General features: G+C 47.7%; 4 protein-coding genes across 4 annotated transcripts; all 4 read right to left on the bottom strand.

Moving 5' to 3' along the window:
* Window positions 1–987: 987 nt before the first annotated feature.
* RhiXN_09677 (NADPH-dependent methylglyoxal reductase GRE2 protein) lies at window positions 988–2314 on the bottom strand (the record flags this gene model as incomplete). Its single annotated transcript, XM_043329493.1, has 6 exons — window positions 988–1145; window positions 1208–1331; window positions 1387–1495; window positions 1630–1739; window positions 1807–1990; window positions 2040–2314. 6 exons carry the CDS (start codon window positions 2312–2314, stop codon window positions 988–990), a joined length of 960 nt encoding a protein of 319 aa, XP_043182327.1.
* A 4684-nt stretch (window positions 2315–6998) lies between these two features.
* RhiXN_09676 (DNA-directed RNA polymerase III subunit C5) lies at window positions 6999–13035 on the bottom strand (the record flags this gene model as incomplete). The annotated part of the gene is made up of 15 exons (XM_043329492.1): window positions 6999–7217; window positions 7266–7631; window positions 7690–8552; window positions 8604–8653; window positions 8713–10226; window positions 10275–10552; window positions 10606–10644; window positions 10702–10715; window positions 10774–11015; window positions 11067–11288; window positions 11343–11549; window positions 11602–12235; window positions 12282–12580; window positions 12641–12800; window positions 12851–13035. The coding sequence occupies 15 exons, from the start codon at window positions 13033–13035 to the stop codon at window positions 6999–7001; spliced, it is 5292 nt and encodes a 1763-aa protein (XP_043182326.1).
* Window positions 13036–13382: 347 nt separating this feature from the next.
* On the bottom strand, window positions 13383–15669 carry RhiXN_09675 (uncharacterized protein; the record flags this gene model as incomplete). Its single annotated transcript, XM_043329491.1, has 8 exons — window positions 13383–13673; window positions 13740–13922; window positions 13973–14170; window positions 14237–14326; window positions 14381–14518; window positions 14589–14726; window positions 14778–15272; window positions 15328–15669. The coding sequence occupies 8 exons, from the start codon at window positions 15667–15669 to the stop codon at window positions 13383–13385; spliced, it is 1875 nt and encodes a 624-aa protein (XP_043182325.1).
* Window positions 15670–18211: 2542 nt separating this feature from the next.
* On the bottom strand, window positions 18212–20675 carry RhiXN_09674 (Tyrosine kinase family catalytic domain protein; the record flags this gene model as incomplete). The annotated part of the gene is made up of 10 exons (XM_043329490.1): window positions 18212–18481; window positions 18538–18546; window positions 18603–18668; window positions 18714–18839; window positions 18896–18916; window positions 18980–19027; window positions 19082–19255; window positions 19312–19518; window positions 19574–20568; window positions 20624–20675. 10 exons carry the CDS (start codon window positions 20673–20675, stop codon window positions 18212–18214), a joined length of 1968 nt encoding a protein of 655 aa, XP_043182324.1.
* Window positions 20676–21147: the final 472 nt, after the last annotated feature.

Raw genomic sequence — 21147 nt, 5'->3', positions numbered from 1 at the left:
CCGCGGCTGCGAAGCAGCGAGGGTGGACCGGGGGCGCCCGACCGCGAGTCTGGCTCGTGGGTGGGCGGCCCAAACCGGCTCTCGTGACCTACGGGATGGTGGGTGGAATAAAAACGATACGCAAAGGCGTGCCGCGGCACTCGGTGTGTACGACGCCAGACGGTGGGGGAGGTTGAACGCAAGTCGACACGGCATGAAGCGGTCCTCACGTGACTCGCTACATGCTCCGGCTAAGTCGCTGTTTTACGACTCCGTGGGCTTCGTCGCAAAACGTCCATATGATCTTACATTGGCAAGGACGGAAGACTCGTGCATGACGTCGAATGCCATGCACATGCATAGGCATATACATTGGATCAGGGAACATAAATAATATCACTGCGTGGCTAGGACGGAAGATGCTGGGTTCCCTAAAAGCGAGACTCTCTGGTCGAGCCGCTAATTCTGCCTATATTCAGCGAAGAATGGTAGCCTGGATACAAGTAGAGGAAACTGTAAACGGGTAGGTACAACGACCGACTATCGATAATGTACTAGTTGTATGTGGGCGCACGCTCCAGGGGGCTCATCGGCACCCTAGAAGTATATGTCGGTTAGGTCCATGCTAGTAATGTGGCTCAAAAGGTGTAGCTGAGGCCACACCGTAGATTGCTACGGAAGATTGGTGGCCTTATTCAAACCCGTATAGTACGCCAGATTTCTTTGGTCTCAAATTGTAAATCATGAAGATCATGTTTATGTATTAGTATGAGGGCATCAGTTACTTTCGCACAGGTCACAACCAGGCCACAAACTGTATAGTGTACGCTAAACTCTCTCTTTAAAAGAAAGCTTAGCACAGTAATAGGCTCTAGATTTATCGAAAGCGATCAGAACTTGGGCTGGTTAGTAATTCGGTTTCGAAGTTCCTACTTGAATAGATTAACCAAAAACAGCATTTAATATAATAATCTTTTGATCAATTCAGCTATTTTTACATGGGGTAAATCACTCTATCCCTAGTTCCTTCTCAAGCGCAACAAACTGTTCGAGAGTATCCCGAATCGTAATCTCTGGTGGAGTGTACTCGATCCCAAGGACGGTCTTGGACTTGCTATTATCGGGGTAATAGGTCCCTGTTTCAGGGAATGCAGCAGAGGGGGAAGCTGAGATTGTGATGTATTGTTAAGAGTTCCGATTAAGACACAGAAAATAAGATTTCACATACGCTCTGGTATACCTTTCGCCTTTGCCCTCTCTGGATAATGTTTCCAGATATATTCAACAACGAAGTTAATACTAAACCTTCCTTCACATATGAAAAACCTCTCGTTCCCAGTTCCAGGTTTCTCCTAATTGGACAACAGATTCATTGGTGTCTCTCATCTCGAATAATGTAGCGCTTACAAACGCTGCAATATGAGCCTCGGCGACATTTCGCACATCTGTCCAAAACCAAACGCCGGCATTTTTAAGTTCTTTCTGTTGGCCGCTGAACAAGGCATAAAAGGCGGAGCTTGACGCGTTAAGATTAGACATAGATTTCACTTCCTGTAGAGCTGGGCCATAGACCTACATGGCCATTTTAGCTTATTTCTTAGTCATAATTCGGTTGGATCACTTGCCATTGGGGGGCAGATGGTTGTCAACTTGAAACTAGGTTTCTCGGACTCGAGAAAGTCCCATGCAGCCTTTTCAGCAAATTTCTTAGATCCATAGTATCCCGACACCGGGTCCTTCTGTGAATCTTCGTAGGTTATCTAATTCAACGCATTGGGGAGGCATATGGGTCAGTTCCAAGCCCCGCTGGATCGGTGCGGGACATACTGGATTCCAATCTTTCTCAGAATATATGTATCCTGGTCGATTTCCTTTGCTCAGGTCAACAATAGAGGCAAAAGATGAGGTTACTACAACATGTTTGACAGTCGGCGCGTTTGCTTTAATTGCCTTGAGAATCTCGGTCGTCCCGAGTACAGCAGGATCGAGGAGGTCCTTCTTCACGTCATTGCTAGGTCGCTGGTTAACACATCATGACTGAGAGGATCCTAGCTACTTACATAGTAAAAACAAAAGGGCTGCTGGTGTGCAAAACGACATCAAACGTATGACTCTTCAAAACTTCATCAAATGCGCCTGAAACAGTTATATCTTCCACTATCGCAAACTTCAATTGCCCGCCGGGGATGGCTTCAGCAAACTTTTGGCGGAGATATGTCGTTTTGTTCTCGGAGCGAACAGTCGCAACAATTGAATGACCACCGCTCAATAATAGACTGATAATGTGAACGGCGATGAATCCGTTTCCTCCAGTAAGAAGAACTGTACTAGGCATCTTGTACGGGAGTCCGGAAGAAAGTAGGGGCCTAGTGGTTTGGCCAGAGTGACTTGCACAGCGACTGATATAAATGCGCTCGAGGCTGTGTGAACGTACGGATGGATGTGTGAGTAAAGCGCTGTTACTGGATGGCTATGACCGATGCCCGCTTTTCTATGATCAACGTTCTTCCTTCTTGGTACTCTAACCTTAATTCTACTTATATACGGAGTAATCGTTTTGAGAAACTGTTATCGGCCAATCCAATAGTGCATATCCGACCTCTGGCAAGCAGCGTAACGAATTGCTATAAATTCTGCTCTGTACTTTATTGGCATCACCGAGATCACCTTCTGCATTGGATGAAACAGAAATTGAAGAATAAATTCAACCTTCGGTCCTAACAAAGTGGTATGCTTATGGCCACTCGCACCCGAGCCCTGCCAAGTCATCAATCACAAGGACTGAGAAGTGTCCAACCAAGGATACAAGTGAACTTAGATCGGGCATGTGTGGATGAGCCATCAACCATTCGGTCAGCACGAGCGTTATAGAGCTAAACTAGTGGTACCTCGCCATCTGGTGCCCAATAGATGGAGCACCCAGGAGCGTTAGTCCAAATCGACGTAAAAGAACCAATGACTAGCGGCAACCTATTGTTGGTGGAGGCACCCTAAGCAAAGTAATCCTTGACTTGTAAGAGCGTATACTGAGGGATAACGGATGGATTAGCCGAGGATAGCACATATCTGGGCGTGGTGGAGGGAGTGATCGGGGGCCAAGGGAAGCAACCATCAGCGCAAATTACATCAGCCTCCACATAGCTAAATTCATTATGTGCGCTTATCTATATTATCAGTACAACGCCTACATACCGGAAATAACTGCCCGTATGGATACCTTGGGGAGCAAAATCTTAAACGCCAGCCAAGACAGCTAGCTGTATGCGCCTCCGGTTATATTGGAGTTTGTCCAGAGCTCGTATTAACATGTAACTTGATCCAGCAGATTGGAGAGGATCCAGTGTGTATTTTGTTAAATAGAGACGAAAAACAGTTTATAGTACTAGTCACTATATGGGATTGGTCCAAATACACGGATCACCATCTCTAGTGTTCGCTAAAAAAATGAAAGCATCAGTGTGAGTAAAACTGATTCGGTAGGCTAGTAGAACGTCCTCAAATGCTCTAAAAGTTAACGTGGGTTCAGTGCTCAGCAAGCTGAACCGCTGGGCGCTACGAGGTCAGGGACTGTCAGCCTTGAATTTTCTACAATCACACCTCGTTGCTAGTTCCAACACTGAATCTCTTGCTGCAATGAAAATGGAACTAAACAAGCCATAATAACGAACTCTACCTATCATATCTCCGTTGTCCTCCTCGGTAAATTATGTGAAATCGTGTATTCAGGTGTCGTGAAACAAACGAGGCCCCTAACTGGTGGTGCTTATCCCAGAAGGTTTAAGCCTCGTTAAAATTATAGAATAGTGTTGCCTACAACCCCTGCTGATTCTCACCACACCTTGAGACTCAATTCTGATCGCAAATCCTTGGGTCTCGCTCAACGCATCAGATATAGCCTCCAGGTTAAACCAGCACCTTGCTGCTTTCACAAGGAACTATCTTATTGCTTATCAGGACTCTTGAGCACGTCTTCAAATGTTTACGTCGCCAAATGCTAGGCTGACCGGGAATTGCGCGCATGCGATTGTCTAACCAATCCCCAAGATGGCAAATCAAGGACAGCCCAACGGCTTCTCCCTCTCGATCTAATCTCAATACTGCCGAAAAATGCTGATACCGACTATTCAGCCATATATACTTGTTCTAGCATTCCAGTCACATTTATATGTAACTAGCCTTTATATGACTTAAATGACCATAGCCTGATACAGTCACGGCGAGTAAACCAGCGTGCATACACTCTATGTACCTGATGATATCAGCTCGTGAAGGCTTCAAGTTAATAGAGAGCAAGTGGTATGCAACGAACTCGGCCTTGGGGACACCTCAGGCACTTCGTCATTGACTTCCATAAAAAAAACAGGTCCGTATACGTAGTTTAGGGCCCCAGCGTACATACGTTATGTAACTGAACTGGAAACCCTATATATTATTACGAACCATGTCTGTAGAGGTATATGTTAGAAGCGGATATTTCCGTTATGGTGCTGCTGTGCCAGGTAAACAGATTACAAACGGTCCCGGTTGGTCAGATTACTCCCAAATCTAGTAAGTAGCCCCGAAAAACGGCTATTATTGGGAGAGAAACGTGGCCGAATCAAAAGGGTATATGCATTCCCTTGTATTCTCCTTGGAGTACCCATACGTGATGTTCCGAGCGCGGACGGTTCTTTCTTCTGGGTATGACCTCCCAAAAGAGCACGATGAAATGGAACAACCTCGCAGTAATAACCGAACCTTCTTCTATCTTATCATACTATAGCTATGCGAGCTGAGATAAGATTACGATTAGATAGGAGAAGGCGAAGATAAGGCAAGGATCGAGAGTCAATTTCAGCTGGCAAGGCCACCAAACCAACGGAATTGTAGCAGGTGCACAATGGAAAGTGTCAGAAAACGACCGAACGACAACACGAGGACCGTGCCGTAGTGACCAATGAGTCGGACCTGGGCACCACTTAAACGCCGCCCAACAATACCAAAATGGCTATATGCATGTCACTTTTTGATGTACATGGCCAGAGCTAGCTACATTAGACAACGCCAAAGGTAGAAGTCGTGTGATATGGTTGTGAAAATTCCGCATTTCAAGCCTCGTTGGATTTGCGGCTCCACCATCGAGCTGAAGAACTTTCCGTAAACGTCGATCAATGTGCCAGATTCCGCAAAACTGTCACACTGAAGATCGGGTTTTCAAACTCGGCGGATCTCATGACCCTTGCTGAGCCCAGATGCTAATGATATGGGGGGCTTAACGAGCCAACCAGAAGGGGTCATTTACTCACTGAGGGCCCCCAGCCAATGGCGGACGTGTTTTATGTCCGAGCGGTAGGGGAATGGGGCGCCTCCCAGAGTAGAGCCTAAGTAGCCAATGGGAACAGGCGAATTGGGTTCTGAAGGGGTTTAAATACAGGCCTCCCAGCTGCCCGACTATCTCCCAGCGAGCCTTCTTCACTTGCTACTTTATTCCAACCCTTACTTAACTACTCTACATTGCCATGTCTGCCAAGGTTCGTATTACGTTCGTCCACAGTGCGAGCATGCACACTAAGCCAGATTTTTATAGCCCGCGTCCGTTGAGTGCCAAGGTGTCAAGTCCACTGCTGGAACTTGCTCCTACCCCGCCTGCGACTGCGAGAAGAAGTAAACCACTTGTGAGTAATCATTTAATCGCCCGAAGAAAACAGCATCCTGACTAGATGCGGTTAGTCTTTACTTGAATGAATCGATTTTTTTGTAAACCGCTGTAGCCTCTTAAATGAAGCTCTGTATTCGATAAGCATACGTGTGATTCATGAGTGAAAGAAAGCTAGAGACCCAGCAACCGATCTGGTAGTGGCTCTCAATTACACAATAGAATACGACCTTGTCTAATTGCAAATTGTGATCACTCCTGTTTGCCCAATACGTGATTTGAGAACTATGCCTGTATCGAGACGCAGGGAATATGTGTAGTATGGTATACGCGTTTGGAACATCGAAGTCTAAGTGCAGCGCGGAGCCCGGTCACACAGTGCCGGAAGCCACATTAGTAGAGACGTGTCTAAAGGCGTGTCATGTCTTGGAAGATCAACCGAGTGCAGAAGGCCAGAAGGCGCCTATGGTCGAAGATTGATGGCAGCGCACGAGGACAGGTCGAACCATCTGGAAAGGTCGTTCTCCACGTGCTGCGGAGCCGACTCACAAATACCTGTTCGCTGATTGGCTCACTCAGTCGATTACTAATAATTGGTTTGATGGACGAGGCTTGGGCCTCGGAGTTTGATTTCATAAAGCTCCCTGTTGACCAATCGCGTTGCTGCTATTTCTCATTCAGAAGGCCCTCGAGGCCGCAACATTGCGGGGCAGTGACGCTTCTCCGCGGCCAATCATGGCCAGGCGGTTACTGTCACTTGTGGTATAAAAGGTGTCCCTCGTATCGGCATCCACTCACCACACTCATCTAACTACTCTACGAGCATCATGTCTTCCAAGGTATGGGCTTTTGTATCTTGTACCACTTCCATGCTCATACGCTGTCCTTTCTAGCCCACTTCCGTTGAATGCCAAGGTGTGAAGACCACCGCCGGCACCTGCTCTTACCCCGCCTGCGACTGCGAGAAGAAGTAAATTACTTGTGAGTTTGGTTGCTACCCGATGCCCGTATACGCGTATCTGACTTGCAATTGTTGTTGGTTATTGTCAACTCCTGGCTGTTTGCTAGTTCTGTATCTATATTCCTATCATAAATTGATATCCTGTAAACCATACTTGGCCTTGAGAGTGATCATAAGATCGAGAACTATTTTGATGATTGGCGTCTCGTCGATCAACGTTAAACGTTAAGCCCTGGCAGGCGAGATGGTTAAATGCCGGCGGCAACAGTGTGAGAGAGAATGGCGCAATCGCTCGCATCTTGTTCTCGACTGTGATGGACTTGTGATAGAAATCAACCACTATTCATGTCAAGAGGAGACTTTTGTTTTTGGATAGCGATTTATTACAATGCAAAAAGATAATACAAGTTCATTAGATTGCGCTTATGCCATAGGCACACCGATGCTAAAGATCCCAGTTCCGGTCTGAATCGGCCGTCCAAGGACAATGTTCCCAGATGGGCTGGTAAGATCATCAAAGTCTCCGTGAAGGGTCGCGTCTGATAAGAAGGCAGCCGTCGTTTCGTAAGAAGCCTTGAGGAGGGTAGAACTGTGTGTTGATATTCCTCGTCGGTTGAATGGCTTGTATCCTCCGTCAAAGGTCTATAAACAACATGAATAACTGATACGATCGTCTAGATTGAAACGCACCATGTAATCGGCAATCAGTGTCAAATGCCTGAAATCGACTGCAATTTTGTACACTGAGAACACACTCTCGATTTCCTTGAGAATAGCCGTACGAGCCATCTCCACTCCATACGCACACAGGATCGCATGAATATCGTTGCTTGTAATATTGTCTAGGTCGACAACATCGGAAGCAGCGGCCCAGATTCCTGAGAAGTTGGTTCCCGTCGTCTCGAGATGCTTGGTCCTGAATTGGCCGGGGTGTTTTGGATCTGGTTCTTTTACCTCGTGGACGGACGTAATGTTTGGAATCTCGTGAATGACGGTCTTGTGCATGCATTGCTCGAGGATACCAACGAGGAGGAGTTTGGGTGTGGATGAGGAGAACTAGGGCCGTTTCAGGATCGGTATAATTCTGGGCAACAACATTAGAGTCATCTCTCACCTCCATATCAAACGTGCACGCATCCTTAGCAAACTCGAGGCTTCCACCAAACTTGGTCGTGTCCACAAAGTCTTGAGCCAAGGTGGGAGAAACCTCCCATTCGTCTGTTCCCTTTTTCTTGCTCTTTGACTTTTTAGAGTCAGACTTCTTCCCTGGCTTCAAGTCAATCTCAAGGTCGTCGTCATCGCCATCAGCATCCACGGCCGCCTCGATCTCATCAGCGTCAATATCGGGCTCGGCATCACTCTCTTCTTCGCTCTCGTCGTCGGAATATGTCGCGGCTTCTTGTGTCCTTGATTTCCGTTTCATCTCGTCCGCGTCGCCGTCTCCGACCTCGGATACGTCGTCCCTATGGTTCGTTCCCATCTCACCTTCGGGGATATCGGCATCATCATCCGCACCTACCCCACCTGCACCATCCAACGCGTCACGCACAGCTCGGCCTTTTCCGACGCCTCCAACCTGGTCCTTGACTTCTCCAACGGCCTTTTTGATCGCAGTAATCACTTCTTTGCGTAGCACGAGGGCGAACCGGCCTCCAATTGCACGAGCAACAGCCGGCCGCGAGACACCATACGCAGCTTCGCATTCATCGGCCGGATAAAATGTGACCTGTACGGCATATGTTCGACGAGCATTACTGAGTGACTCGCGTACGGTGATATGGGAGGTGACGGCGGCCAGTGTGAGACGAGATGCGTGTTTTGTGAACAACGTGACTTGCTCGGCGGACGGGGGGCGGATGGTGGAAGACAAGGTGAGAAGAGGGAGAGTCATTGTCGGTGTTTTTGGTTTGGTAGATGCGGTCATGACGATTTCTCGAAGTCGTGGGATACCAAGTGTGACATTGGCGGCACCGTGTCCTTTGAAAAATTATGATCAAAATGTTTGGTTCCCCACACGCATATACTCACCTGCAAAGTGGAAAGTGTTGAGCGTCATCTGAGTCGAGGGTTCTCCAACACTAGAGAGTATGACGAGTCAGCACCATTCTTATGAACCAATCAATCCCAAAACCTAAACCGAGACCTGTGGCTGGAGGCATAACCATAGCCGAAACGAGCATCCAATCCAAATGCAATCCCAGTCACGCACCCTTGACTAGCCAACAACCCAACCGCCTCTCCAGGCTCGGCCAAACTCCTCAGATATCGGACGTTCATGAGCAGCTTGAACATTGCGCCAGGCATTTGCTTATAGTGGCTTTGAAGCTTCGGGACTTTTGGTTCTCCGTCTTTCTTTTTGGATTTGGCTAGGATTAGCTGATGTGGATTTTCTTTGATGTATGCGTCGAGAACCGATGCATACGCTTCGCTTGTCGATCCGATGTACATCGTGGACGGGTATATCGACATGGTCGGAGGGTATTTATGCGGCTTCTTCAACGCCTTCTGCATATGCTCTACAGCAGTATGTTCATCTAATAACCCGACAATATCGAGTACATTCAATCTCGCACGAAGAGCCCGTTCGTTCCGGAGCGCAAACTCGAACAACTGGTCCTGGAGTTTCTTCTTCTCGCTGCCAAAAGCGAGCAAGTGCTTTTGACGAGTCACGTCCAACCCGTCGCCTCCATACGCAAACTGAAGGACCGCCGAATCCGATCCTCGAACCGTCCCGTCGTAATGAACTTTTAGGCCCTCGAGATGTTTGATCAAACAACGTTGGAGGTACCCCGATCGACTCGTCTTGACGGCCGTATCGATCAAACCTTCTCGTCCGGCCATACAGTGGAAATAAAACTCTTGCGGTCGAATTCCGGTCAAGAAACGGCTGGCGATGTATCCTCCGGCAATAGCAGCCGTCTCAAAGGGCTTGAAAGAAGGCAGTGTCTTGCCGCTCACCATGGTAGGTACACGCCGGCCTTCAAGTTCTTGCTGACCCAGTCCACACGAGATTTGACGAGCATTGACGGCGGAGCCTTTAGCACCAGACATGGTCATCGTTTGCATGTGATTGTCAGGGAATTTACGGAGTAGACCGTGAGGCATGCATGTCTTGGTGACCGATTCGGTTACAGCCGTCATCTTTTTCTTCACGGTGAGATCTAGGTTGGCCATCTTGGCATCGTCTCGAAGCACTTCTTCGAGGAGAATTGGGAGTCGTCGAGCACATTCTTCGGGGGAAGCGCCATCTAGAGACGGGAAATTCTCGACAGCTGCTTCATATCCGAATGTCTGAGCGTCTCGCAGGATCTTGGAACGACGAGCATCTCCTTCCGGAGTTAGAGCCAAATCGTCCATACGGCAAGTAAATGCACGATGTTGAAGGAATTTGGTAAAGAGCCGACTCAGGATGCTCAAAAGGCGGCCAGCTGTTTCGGCACCGTAGAGTTCATAGACCGAGTGGACCAGACCGTATGAGGATGCGCCGAATTGAGATTTATCGAGCACACCGCATAATAATTCACCGTCGTAGAAGAGAACGGTCTCTTCCTTCGAGTGAGGACCCCAATGTTCGTTTCCGACCTTGCCCTTGGATATAAGAGTTAGGCCGCCCGCATTCGGAGGTGTGATATTTAATAATAGAGTCGAAATCTATCGTCCTTGTCAATGCAAACCTAGGCATAATCGGTTCACACATACAATCTGTTTCCCGGTCCACAACGGTTTTGGTTTCCATATCGCCGGAGGCAGCGTCTTGACCCTTCCTTGACCAGAGTAGTCGTTCTCGGGACGCAGAGCGCCGTACAATAACTGATAGTACTCTTCTCGACTAAACATTGTCGACTTGTTGGTCATCCATACACCAGCAACAACATGATCCTGGATCAGACCGCGTAACGGGTCGCCGGATGTCGCAGCGAGGTATTGGTTATCGGTATTGGCGATATGTATAGCTTCAGACCGGGCAACATGGTTTTCTGTAGAAAGAAGTTTAGAGAATGTAGTTGCATTCCGCTTCTCAGAAACTCACGTGCGAAATGAATATTCATCTCGTCTCCATCAAAGTCAGCTAAGATCCCCCGAATGTCAGTTTAATTCCATTCTCGGAAATAGCAACGGAACTAACCATTATACGAATTGCTGTACAAATTTCCTTCGGTAAATGTCATCTTCCATTAGATGGAACGAATTAGCTTACCAGTTAGCATAATGCATGCGGATCGTTTTTTCGCCCTTGAGTACTTTTGCGCGGTGAGCCATCATACTGGGCTTATGCAGCGTAGGTTGACGATTCAAGATCAAGATGTCACCGTCCTTCAGATGTCGATATACAGTCTTTCCTCGTGCATCCCTATGGGTAAGATCGTTTGGCGCTGGGCCTTCTTGAGGCGTAAGGAGTCGAGCGGCCAGAGCGGCACGAGCGTCGGGTTCCATTTTGTCCTAAACTGAACTCAAGAGTTGTCACATACGGAGTCGACCCAATGTACTCACCAAATAAATCAATCCACCATCTTCGTTCTGTACAATACTAGCACCCGGGTAGACCGCAGTACCATTTATCACTGCTTGCCGTAACTCTTTGACGTTGTGCGATGTGACAGGTTCGGGAAAGGTGAGCTTGCGAGCGAAAACAGGCGGAATACCGATTTCGTTAGTCTCGATATTGACGTCGGGAGAAATGACGGAACGGGCAGCATAGTTGACTCGTTTACCCTGATGCTCCATTTAGCGTCCTATTATATCTTCAAATTTACTACTTTAACGCACCATCATGTGCTTTCTGAACAAACCCTCCTTCTTTTCAAGCCCTTGCTTCACACCTGCAGTTGGGAGTTTCCCTTGTCGGACGGGCGCTGGGTTCTTAGAGCTGTCCATAAACGAGTTGACGTCTATTTGGAGCTGGATTAGAGCCTCGAGCAATTGCCCAAACAGCTTTTGTCGGTGTCCTTCTTGAGCTGCCTCGAGCTCATCGACCTATTCGACAAGAATAAGCATAGAACCTCCGAGCGGATATAGAAAAACTCACCTCGTCCCTCTCGGTAGGCTTCTTATTGGCCTCTCTCAAGGCAGCCTCCAAGTCCCTCAGACGGTACGCAGTAACCAGGACCTTGGTCAACAACTCATTCTGCGGATGCTCAAATACACTATCGCCCATCCTCGCCGGAGGCCTGAACCTCGTCGGCGGAACCGGTAAAACATCCAAAAAGAACATGTCAGCGTTGGCCGCCTTGGCCTGACGCGCAAACGGACCATGACGGCCGTAGAGAAGTGTCGTCAGTTTTGCTTCACGGGCAAAAAGACGGCGGAGATGTGCGCGGGCTTCCTCGGGTGGCAAGACTCGCTCGTTTCGGCCTCGGATCGTTTTAACTGCTCCAGAGACTGAGCGCGGGAGTTCACCAGGATCTCGGGGTGCATCCTCGAGTGTGGATTCGCCCAGAGGCTCAGGTTCTTCGATATCTTCCATTTCGATGTCTCCATCCTCGTCTCGGTTGGAAGTGGTGTATTCAGAGGAAAGATTCGAGGATTGGGATGCACGACGCTCGAGGAGAAGAACGTTGGGTCGGACTTTACCCAAGACCTCCATCAAGGTTTTATGTTTCCTCGAAAGTTCATACTCCACAATGCGAGTATGTCCATCCTTGCGGTATGTATACCCGAAACTAGTGATCGTCAGAACAAATACAGTAAATTGACCAAATAACTTACCCATCGCAATGAGCACACTTTTTGCATCCAACTGCAGCCTTCAAGAAAGACTGAATGACATCCTTTCGGGCTTGATATACCGGTCCGTCTTTGTAGTCATTCCGGGTGGAGGTGGGGGCATCTTTAAGATGGTGCTTAACAAACAGGCCCAGACGTCGCCTGAATTCCGATATAGTCTCGCCCGGCTCTGCTCCCTCTTCGCTCTTGGTACCCGGTCGCATCGAGAACTCGTCAACGTCGGAAGCAGCAGCTAGTAACCCCCGCTCGAGCAATACTAGCTTAGCCTCATATTTGGCTTTCTGTATTTTGCACATAAAGATTATTTTTAGCGAATAGGAATCGAAATAGGCACCACGTACCTCGCCCTGGGACATTTTAAACTGGTGACACCACATACAAACTCCTCGTAGTAGATTAAGCATATTCGTCATGAACAGCGGGTGATAGACAGGTGAAGGAAGCTCAATATGGCCAAAGTGTCCAGGACATGAGAACGAATTGAGACGACATGTTCCGCACCTACAAAAGACATAAGCTCAACTAATTCGGCTACAAGTATCTAGACTTACACATCGCCCCGTTCACTCGGTCCCAACGCTGGATCATACAGACCTCCGATGTTCGGTCGGTTCAAATCATCAAGCAGCACCGGGTTCACAATTTGCTTGACTGATATTCGTCGAATATCATGAGAGTTGAGAAACGAGAATGATATTGACTTGACATGCGATGCTATAGGATGTCCGATATCCATACCGCGAATAAGTTAATAAGACGGGAGGACAGGATGGATATGGACAAAATCAATCGGGGAAATTTTTGTGGCGCCGATAAACAAATAGTTCATCATCTCAGGGTCCGGGTCACTATCATTTATATTGCCACTTCATGAGCCACGCGAAAGTCAATGGTGCAAAAAGATGATATTGCAACAGACAAGGAAAGTTATTGTCGGAACAAGAAGATGCAAGTTTTGAAAGGAAAAAAAAGTGAAGTTACAAAAGCAGCAGCAAAACAAAAGATGTCCCAAACGGCAAACGAATTAAGAATTACACTGAACTCTATTTGACACGAAAGCATTGCGAGACGAGATGAAGTCTATTACGCAGTCACGGGCAGTCTGCGCTTTTGCTCGCGCTTGGTCCCATACGCCCGCTTGCACCCTCCACTTCCGCATCCCGAAGAGCAACTCGAGCCGTAGCATGAATCACCAGTCTTCTCGGGCATAGCGGCTGCAGTGGAAGTTGTCATCGCACCGCAACCGCCAGATCCACATCCAGAATCATGCGTGGGAGTGCTCGCGGCCATCGTATGACTCGTGGTGGTGGGCATCGCATGGGCAGTGGTCGAAGTTGTCATCATATGCAATGGAACAGACCAACTTATCGTGCACTGCCATCACAGATACGATTAATCAATCACCATGCATTACATTCCAAGGACAAATTCAGAACGTACCATATTCAAACAACTCGACAGGGCTGTTTCCTGAACTATTTGCGTGGTAGTTGCAGTTGCAGTTGCAGTCGCTGTCTGAGTCTGCGTCTGAGTCTGAGTCTGAGTCTGCGTCTCCACGCTAGTCTGAGTAAGCGTCGCGGTCTGAGTCATCACAGAAGTCAAAGTATGCTCGACGGTCTTTGTCTATTCAAAAAATTCAGTTGTGCTTCTCGGATCCAGAAGATGTAACGTACCTTGTCCATGATTTCAGTGCTAACCCAAACAGAGGTAACCGTGGTGGGGACGACTTGAGTGTACACTTGCGTTACTTGGTTCGTGACGGTTGCAGTGGCAGTAGCAGTGGCCGTAGCGGTCTGAGTCTCGGTCGACGTCTGGAGGTAGGTCGCGGTGGAGGTGACAGTAGCGCTCTTGGTATGCTCGATGATCTTCGTCTGCAAGGGCGCTTGTCGTTAGGACCAAAAATAGAACATGGATCCGAGCCAAGCATTTCAACCGACCTTATCAACCACTTCGGTGCTAACCCAAACGGAAACGTAGGTTGTAGGAACCACCTGCGTATGAACCTGGGTGACGGTTGCGACCTCGGTCTACCGTAATGTTAGTGTCAATTAATACGAAATGAAATAGATAACGGAACGTACGATAGTAGACTTTTCGGTTAGAGTCTCCTTCTGAGTCGCCGTCGCCGTGGCAGTGGCAGTAGAAGTAGCCGTAGCCGTAACTGTGTTCAACTGTGTTTGTGTCATCGTCGCAGTCAATGTATGCTCAATAACGGATGTCTGTTACCAGACACCACAAATGCTGGTCAGGACTCAAACTCAAACCAAGCGAAAAAAAAAAATGATATACCTTGTCGACGATCTCGGTGGAAACCCAAACCTTGGTGGTTGGGACAAGCTGAGTTTGGGTGTAAGTCTTGATCTCAACTTGGGTTGCGGTTGCGGTTGAAGTCGCAGTGAGGGTCTCTTTCTGGACTTGGGTGAGAGTCTGAAATCACGGAGTCAGCCAAGGCGAATGAACGAGGACGAGGCGTCTTACATCAGTGACCATGACCGTGGTAGGTACAACTTGCGTGTGGATTGCCGTTGTAGTTTGAACCTCTGTCATCGTTGCAGTCAGATGCTGCACCTCAGTCTTGGTCGCCGTCGCAGTCTCGGTCTTGAGCTCAGTCGCAGTCTGGGTAACGTTATGCACCAAAGTCTGAGTCTGAGTTTCGTGCATCGTCTCGGTTTGAGTCTGGACCTGTGTCTGAGTGACGTGCATCGTTTCCGTCTGAGTGACATGAACGGTGGTAGGAACGACCTGTGTCTGGGTAGCAGTTTGGGTATAGGTGACTTGCTGAGTGTGTGTAACAGCCTGGGTATGAGTAACTGTGACTGGGGCTTGGGTGTATGTGACGGTCATCGGGGCCTGTGTATGAGTGACGGTTACTGTCGCAGTGTGAGTAACCGTCGCGGCAGGAGCAGCACCCGAGCAGCTCTTTGGCTTATGGTTCACGATGATGGTCGTTTCGTAACATCCGCCAAACGAATACTGTACCAGAAATTCTCAATATATGCGCATGATTAGATATCGTAATCAAACCTACCCAGCTCTCAGGTTGGCAGTACCCCTTTTCGTCCTTCTTGTACCCATACCCACACCCCATACTCGAATATCCACCTGAAACCATACTCTCGTAAGGCATTGCTTCGTATGGGTTTGGCGCGGGAGTAGTGGTGGGAGCGGCCTCGGCGCTTGTTGCGCTTGGCTCAGCTGATGCCGAGGAAGTTACCATCGGTGCGTCAGATGAGACCGTGGATGCCGGAAGCGCAGAATTCGATGCCATTAAGACACTCGCATCCACCATCTGAACACCTCCAACGACAACAGCCTGTCCAGCAGCCAGTTGGGCAACGCAAAGGAGAGCTAGTGTAGTAATCGACTTCATATTGGCCGTGTGGAACGAAAAGAATAAGAAAGATGTGCAACGCGTCGAAGGTTGAGATCGAAAGAAATACGCGCTGCGTGTGAGTAAGAAAGAATAAAGTAGCGGTCTACGCTGCAATTGCTCGGTGCTGAGTGGTGTTAAATCTGCCCGGGGGGAACGCTTGCGTTCTGTTCGTTGCGACGATAAGCATTTTCATCTCGGCGATCAAGTAGTCACACATACCTCCTGGAAAAACAGAGCCTACCAACGAGGCGAAAGAAGAACGAAAGGTCGAACGAAAAGAAAGAAAAAAGAGAACAAAACCCCAAGACGAGAAACGAAAGAGAGGGAGTGGTGGATAAAATAACCAGGTACACCTACTTCAACGGATCTGCAGTAGGGTCCAAATTGCATTGCCTGGAAGATCAGCACGTGACTCCCTCGCAACAAGTTATTTCAGTCCAACATGTGCAGGTTACCCGGGGGATGAATCGACCGACGCAACGCACATGCTTCTGGTCAGGACTGAAACGCAATTCTTACCATCATGCGGAAATTACTGTACAATATGCCCGGTTTATCAGCTCACATTTTCCACTGCCTACCCGAAATTAGTCAGTGGAAGCAGAATAGTTGAGTATACGCAAACAACCACATGTATCACAGTCTACAGACCCTGAGACGCCTATGAAAATTGGGTTGTATTGGCCAAGGTTGGGCCTGTACATTTTTTTGCCACTCCAAGCGCCCGGGCCGTCTGCTTCTCACAGGTACCGTACTCGTATCTATCCGGGAAGTGCCTTCTGTCGCGTAACTCCGGCCCCCTGACCAACCCAATTCCTGCGTGTTCCACTCAGCTGCTGTGCGAAAACATTAAGAATACCTATAATAGGCAAACTTGAATAGATTAGATCTGATAGACTTCAATCAATGGTTCACCCACTACTGTATACGAAACGCTAGCTATAGCTTAACTATGTAGAGTGATGAAGATCATACATGCGCTTTCCAAGTTTTCGTCGAAAAAGCTGTCGGTAGATATGGTGGGGGTACTTATTTTGTTATGGCTGGGGATTAGTTTCTAGAAACACACGTGCTGCATTTCATTTAGATTCGATTGGCATTGCCTCGATTTAAGGAAAGAGAGATTTTCTCGAGATATATAGTACGTGTCTTTGAATTTGACGATTCTGCTGAGTCGCCTACTTAAGCTCCGGTAGCCACGTAGGATTAAGTTGAATTGTATGCATAGAGTCTACCAAGATTATGTACGTAGTCCGAGAATGAGAACGTCAATATATAAGGGAGAGTTAGGTGATCCGGCGCGAAGCGCGGATGAATCCTGGGGCATTGTGACGTGAGCAGAATTCGCGGGTGGATGGCCAAAGACTAAGGGAAAAGCGTTGGTGCAATCAAAACCAGGGTTAGTAAATGGTGCAATGACTCAGCGAAATCTCCAAAATCTCCGGAGATCTCCGGAGAGCGTAACTACTATAACAAGGTATAGGTATTGTGCGTCATGGTATAAGTACAGTGAATGATGTTATGATCCAGGAAGAGGACAGCACACGGGAGGGGCCGCCGGGGTCGCATTCGCGACGTCGGTAGGAAAGATCAGGGCACCGGGACGCGAGAGAGGCTCCCGGGTCGGGTGGCAACACTTCATAGCTACGTAGTGGAGTGGCATATGAGAAGAAATAAAGAGCCGCACGCGTGTGGAACTCTGGAGAGCTGGGTGGTGAATGGTCTGTTCAGAGTCACGTGCTGACGAGGAGCGCGATTCCCTTGATGAATAAGTCTGCGCTGTGACGCCTCGCGGGCTCCGTACCCCACCATACAAGCGTACAAATGTATGTAATTCGGCCTGGTATTCACAGATGTATGGCTTTTTTTGCCTTTCTCGAAGAGCAACACAATATACTGCCTTACATAATGCTGAGAGCCTTCCCGGGGTAAGTATATCAAAAGGAGCTAGTCCAGGGTGTATATGCATCACATAGTCGGTATAAATTGAAACGCATTTTATGAAATTCTTGTTCTAAGGAATACAGTATTTAGCGTGTATGATTTCTGCACATTCTGGAGATCAGGAGATATCTACATATAATAGGTGATCACTAAGGTCCAGATGAGCCCGGTACAACATGAACATTAATAGCTTACCCTGGAGGTCAAACATCTGAATTAGTATCAATCCAAATCAAATGTAAGTTTTCCGCTTTTGAGATTCGCGCAACCTTGCAATTGCTCAATAGTAGATATTTACTCATGAGTAACAGTACTAATCACGCGTAGGAACCAATATTCGAGCAGCGACTTGGTCGACTCAAAATTGGTTTGGAGTTGAAGACCAATGCTTTGGTGCTAATGTGGGGAAAATTTTACATTCAGTGTTGGATTATCCTCTGTATTGTGGCCCACGACATGCTCCAATAAATCAATTATGACCCACTGGTTAAGTCCGCCATTCGATTTCGACCTGCGTCCTTTGGAGGATTACACTCCAAGTAGTTATAATACTCATCATTCATTGTACTGGTGCTATAATGGCTATCGAAGAAAGCTAGTGGTAGTGTTCAATAAGTATTTGGCGCTCCCAAATATTATCAATTAAATCCAGACCTACACGTTCTGCCACTTCGATTGCCGAGGGTCGAGCATCAGGCTCTCTATCCCAACACGTCTCAAGTAAGCTCCACATTTGGTCTCCCTTTGAATCATTGGGTAGTTGGCTGACTGGACGTGTAGGAAGTACTCCCTGCTGCACGGCCAAAAGAACCTGGAAGTCTCGCGAACATTCTGGGTAGTATGGCACTGCTCCTGTGAAGGCTTCCTGCAGACTTTGAGTTAGAAATAAAAGGAGATATGAATCCCTCCATTTATACTTACGAGGATTGTCTAACCAAGGAATATACGAGTAAGATATCACCAGTGCAGTAAGAAGTAAAACTCACCATCCCAAGCGCATAAACGTCTGACATTTTACTCCTAGCGGTCTCTTTCAATAGTAGTTCTGGCGCCTAGAAGTAGTTAGTTGGGATACAACCGTCATACAATCTACATACTACCCATCTAATAGACCCAGCCTGCGCGGTGGTAGTCGCAGAAAATCCAATACTCGACTCAGCCATTGTTGAAAGGCCAAAATCCGTCAGTTTGGCAGTCCCATTAGATGATATGAGGACGTTGAGCTATGAGGCATAAGAAAAAATTGTTTAGTTCTTTCAATTCGAGTATGAAAACGTACAGCTTTTAAATCTCCATGTACCTGGATAATCCATACACAATATGAGTTTATTCTTGACAATATAGCAAGGGGACCTGGGCATACCATGTCGTTACTGTGAACATATGCTAGTCCAGATGCGATTTGAGTAGACTAGCAATACGTTCAGTCAAATCTAGAACTGATACCAGGGTCGAGTCTACTGACCAGTTGATATGAATCAGCGCTGGGCTCTTTCCGTAGGTATTCATGCAAGTTCCCATTCTCCATCCACTCCGACACCATTCCGAACGAGTGGCCCATAAATACTATCACTCCTAGTAGCTCATGGATGTTTTCGTGCTTCATCTTCGACCAGTAATATATCTCTCGCGTAGCACGCTATAAATCAGCAGTTTAGCACTTCACAAAAGTGAGACTGACAATCCACAACACACCTTCAAAGTCTTATAATCGCATTGCTCTATCAAAGATGCGCGCCAAGCCTTGATCGCAACTTTAGACCCGTCGTGAAGCTGCCCCTTCCAAATATCACCAAAACCACCACCAGACATCAGCACAGCAGTGTCCTGTGCCGTATCCATGTAGGGAGAGAAATCAATGCAGCCGTGGCGACATATGATATCGAATATCTCCTGGATCGACTGGATCAAGGTGTTGGAATCAAGAACCCTAGATCACAAGTATCTTTTCACTGACCATATATTGTCCGATTGAGATCGAATTAATATCATCGCCTTCAAACAAAGCGCTAGCTTCCGCTTGTTCTCCATCTTGCCCTTCCTCAACTTGAGAATTAGTCTCCCAATCGATGTCCATACTCGAAACGTCCCAAATTATGACCTTTCTATCCGAGGATCCAGACGCAATGCAATTGCCACAAGGGGAGAACGAGATTGAATAGACAGTACTTTTGTGCCCTTTAAAGGGTTCTGCCAACAAGCTCCCAGTTCGTATATCCCACACACAGACTTTTCGATCAGCGGAGGCAGAAGCAACGTAGTTGCCGTCCGGGGAGAATATAACAGACCGAACAGTATCTTTGTGGCCTTCGTACAGACTGTTAACCATACCTCCAATGCGGATATCCCAAAAACGGAGAGTTGAATCATCTGAGCCAGAGACAATCTGAGAGCCGTCGGGAGAAAATGAAACCGAACGAACCCAGCCTTCATGGCCAGTTAGTGTTTGTGCAAAGGACAGTCCCCACTCAAGGTCCATCAATCTGACTGCTCTGTCACCCCAACCAGAAGCAATGTGAGTACCTTCAGGAGAGAATGCTACCGAGTAAGCAATACCGCAATCACGGGAGAATCTATTATATCCAGAATTCCTATGCTGGATATGCCATAAACCAATGGAACTATCACACGCACAGGCAAGGAGGTTGCCGGTGGGAGAGAAGTCGGTTGACCAAACACGTTCTTTGGTGCACTTCAGAGGTTTACCCAGTTGCTTCCCGGATTTTGCATTCCAAAGACGGATTGTATTGTCATCAGATCCAGAGGCTATAATATCCCCATGTGGAGAGTAAGAGACCGAGTTGACTTCATCAGTGTGTCCTTCTGTTGGATCGCCTATTAAGGATTTCGAATGGGCATCCCATATACGAACGGTCTGATCTCGAGATCCAGATGCGACCGAGTTTCCGTCAGGAGAAAATGCAACCAAGAGTACACCATATCTGTGCCCCCCTGCCACGCACCCAGTTAATTTATCATCATTTGGAGGGTAGAATATGGTACGGACTATGAACAATAGGCTTGTGAGTCTCTGTGGATTCAGAGCTTGTTTGAGGCATTGAGATTGAGTTACCAACAGATGAGTTATGCGTAAGGGTCCAGTCGAATTCCAGCCACTTTGCTCATCCACTATGGTGACATATCTCATACGTGTAAGCACGCTATATGCAGTTGATAATCAGCTTACATGAACGGATGAGTCAGCACCCGGCCAGTCTCATTTATTTACACCTTCTTGCACATTTCTGATTAACTTTCACATTGTAATGCCCCTTACGGTGCAAGGCTGTGGCTTGATTATGCTTCAAAAAATTTCGGCTATGAAGGTGAAGCTGAGAGTTGTGTTTTATCGCCACTTTCGGGTTCCACATTGCTACCATGCCTATACTGAGTTGAAAAACAAAATTAAACACCACGTACTCAAGCGAATCTGGTCCAGCACCGGCCGACAATCGAAAGGGGGCTCAGCTTACGCATTGTCGCCTGCTTCCAGTCAGCCTAACCTAAGCTTGCTCGACTTTTCATCTGAAC

This window comes from Rhizoctonia solani, chromosome 8 (assembly GCF_016906535.1).
Source record: "Rhizoctonia solani chromosome 8, complete sequence".
NCBI lineage: Eukaryota > Fungi > Basidiomycota > Agaricomycetes > Cantharellales > Ceratobasidiaceae > Rhizoctonia > Rhizoctonia solani.
Note: the sequence above shows the minus strand (reverse complement) of the source record. Positions and strands in the feature narration are given on the sequence as shown.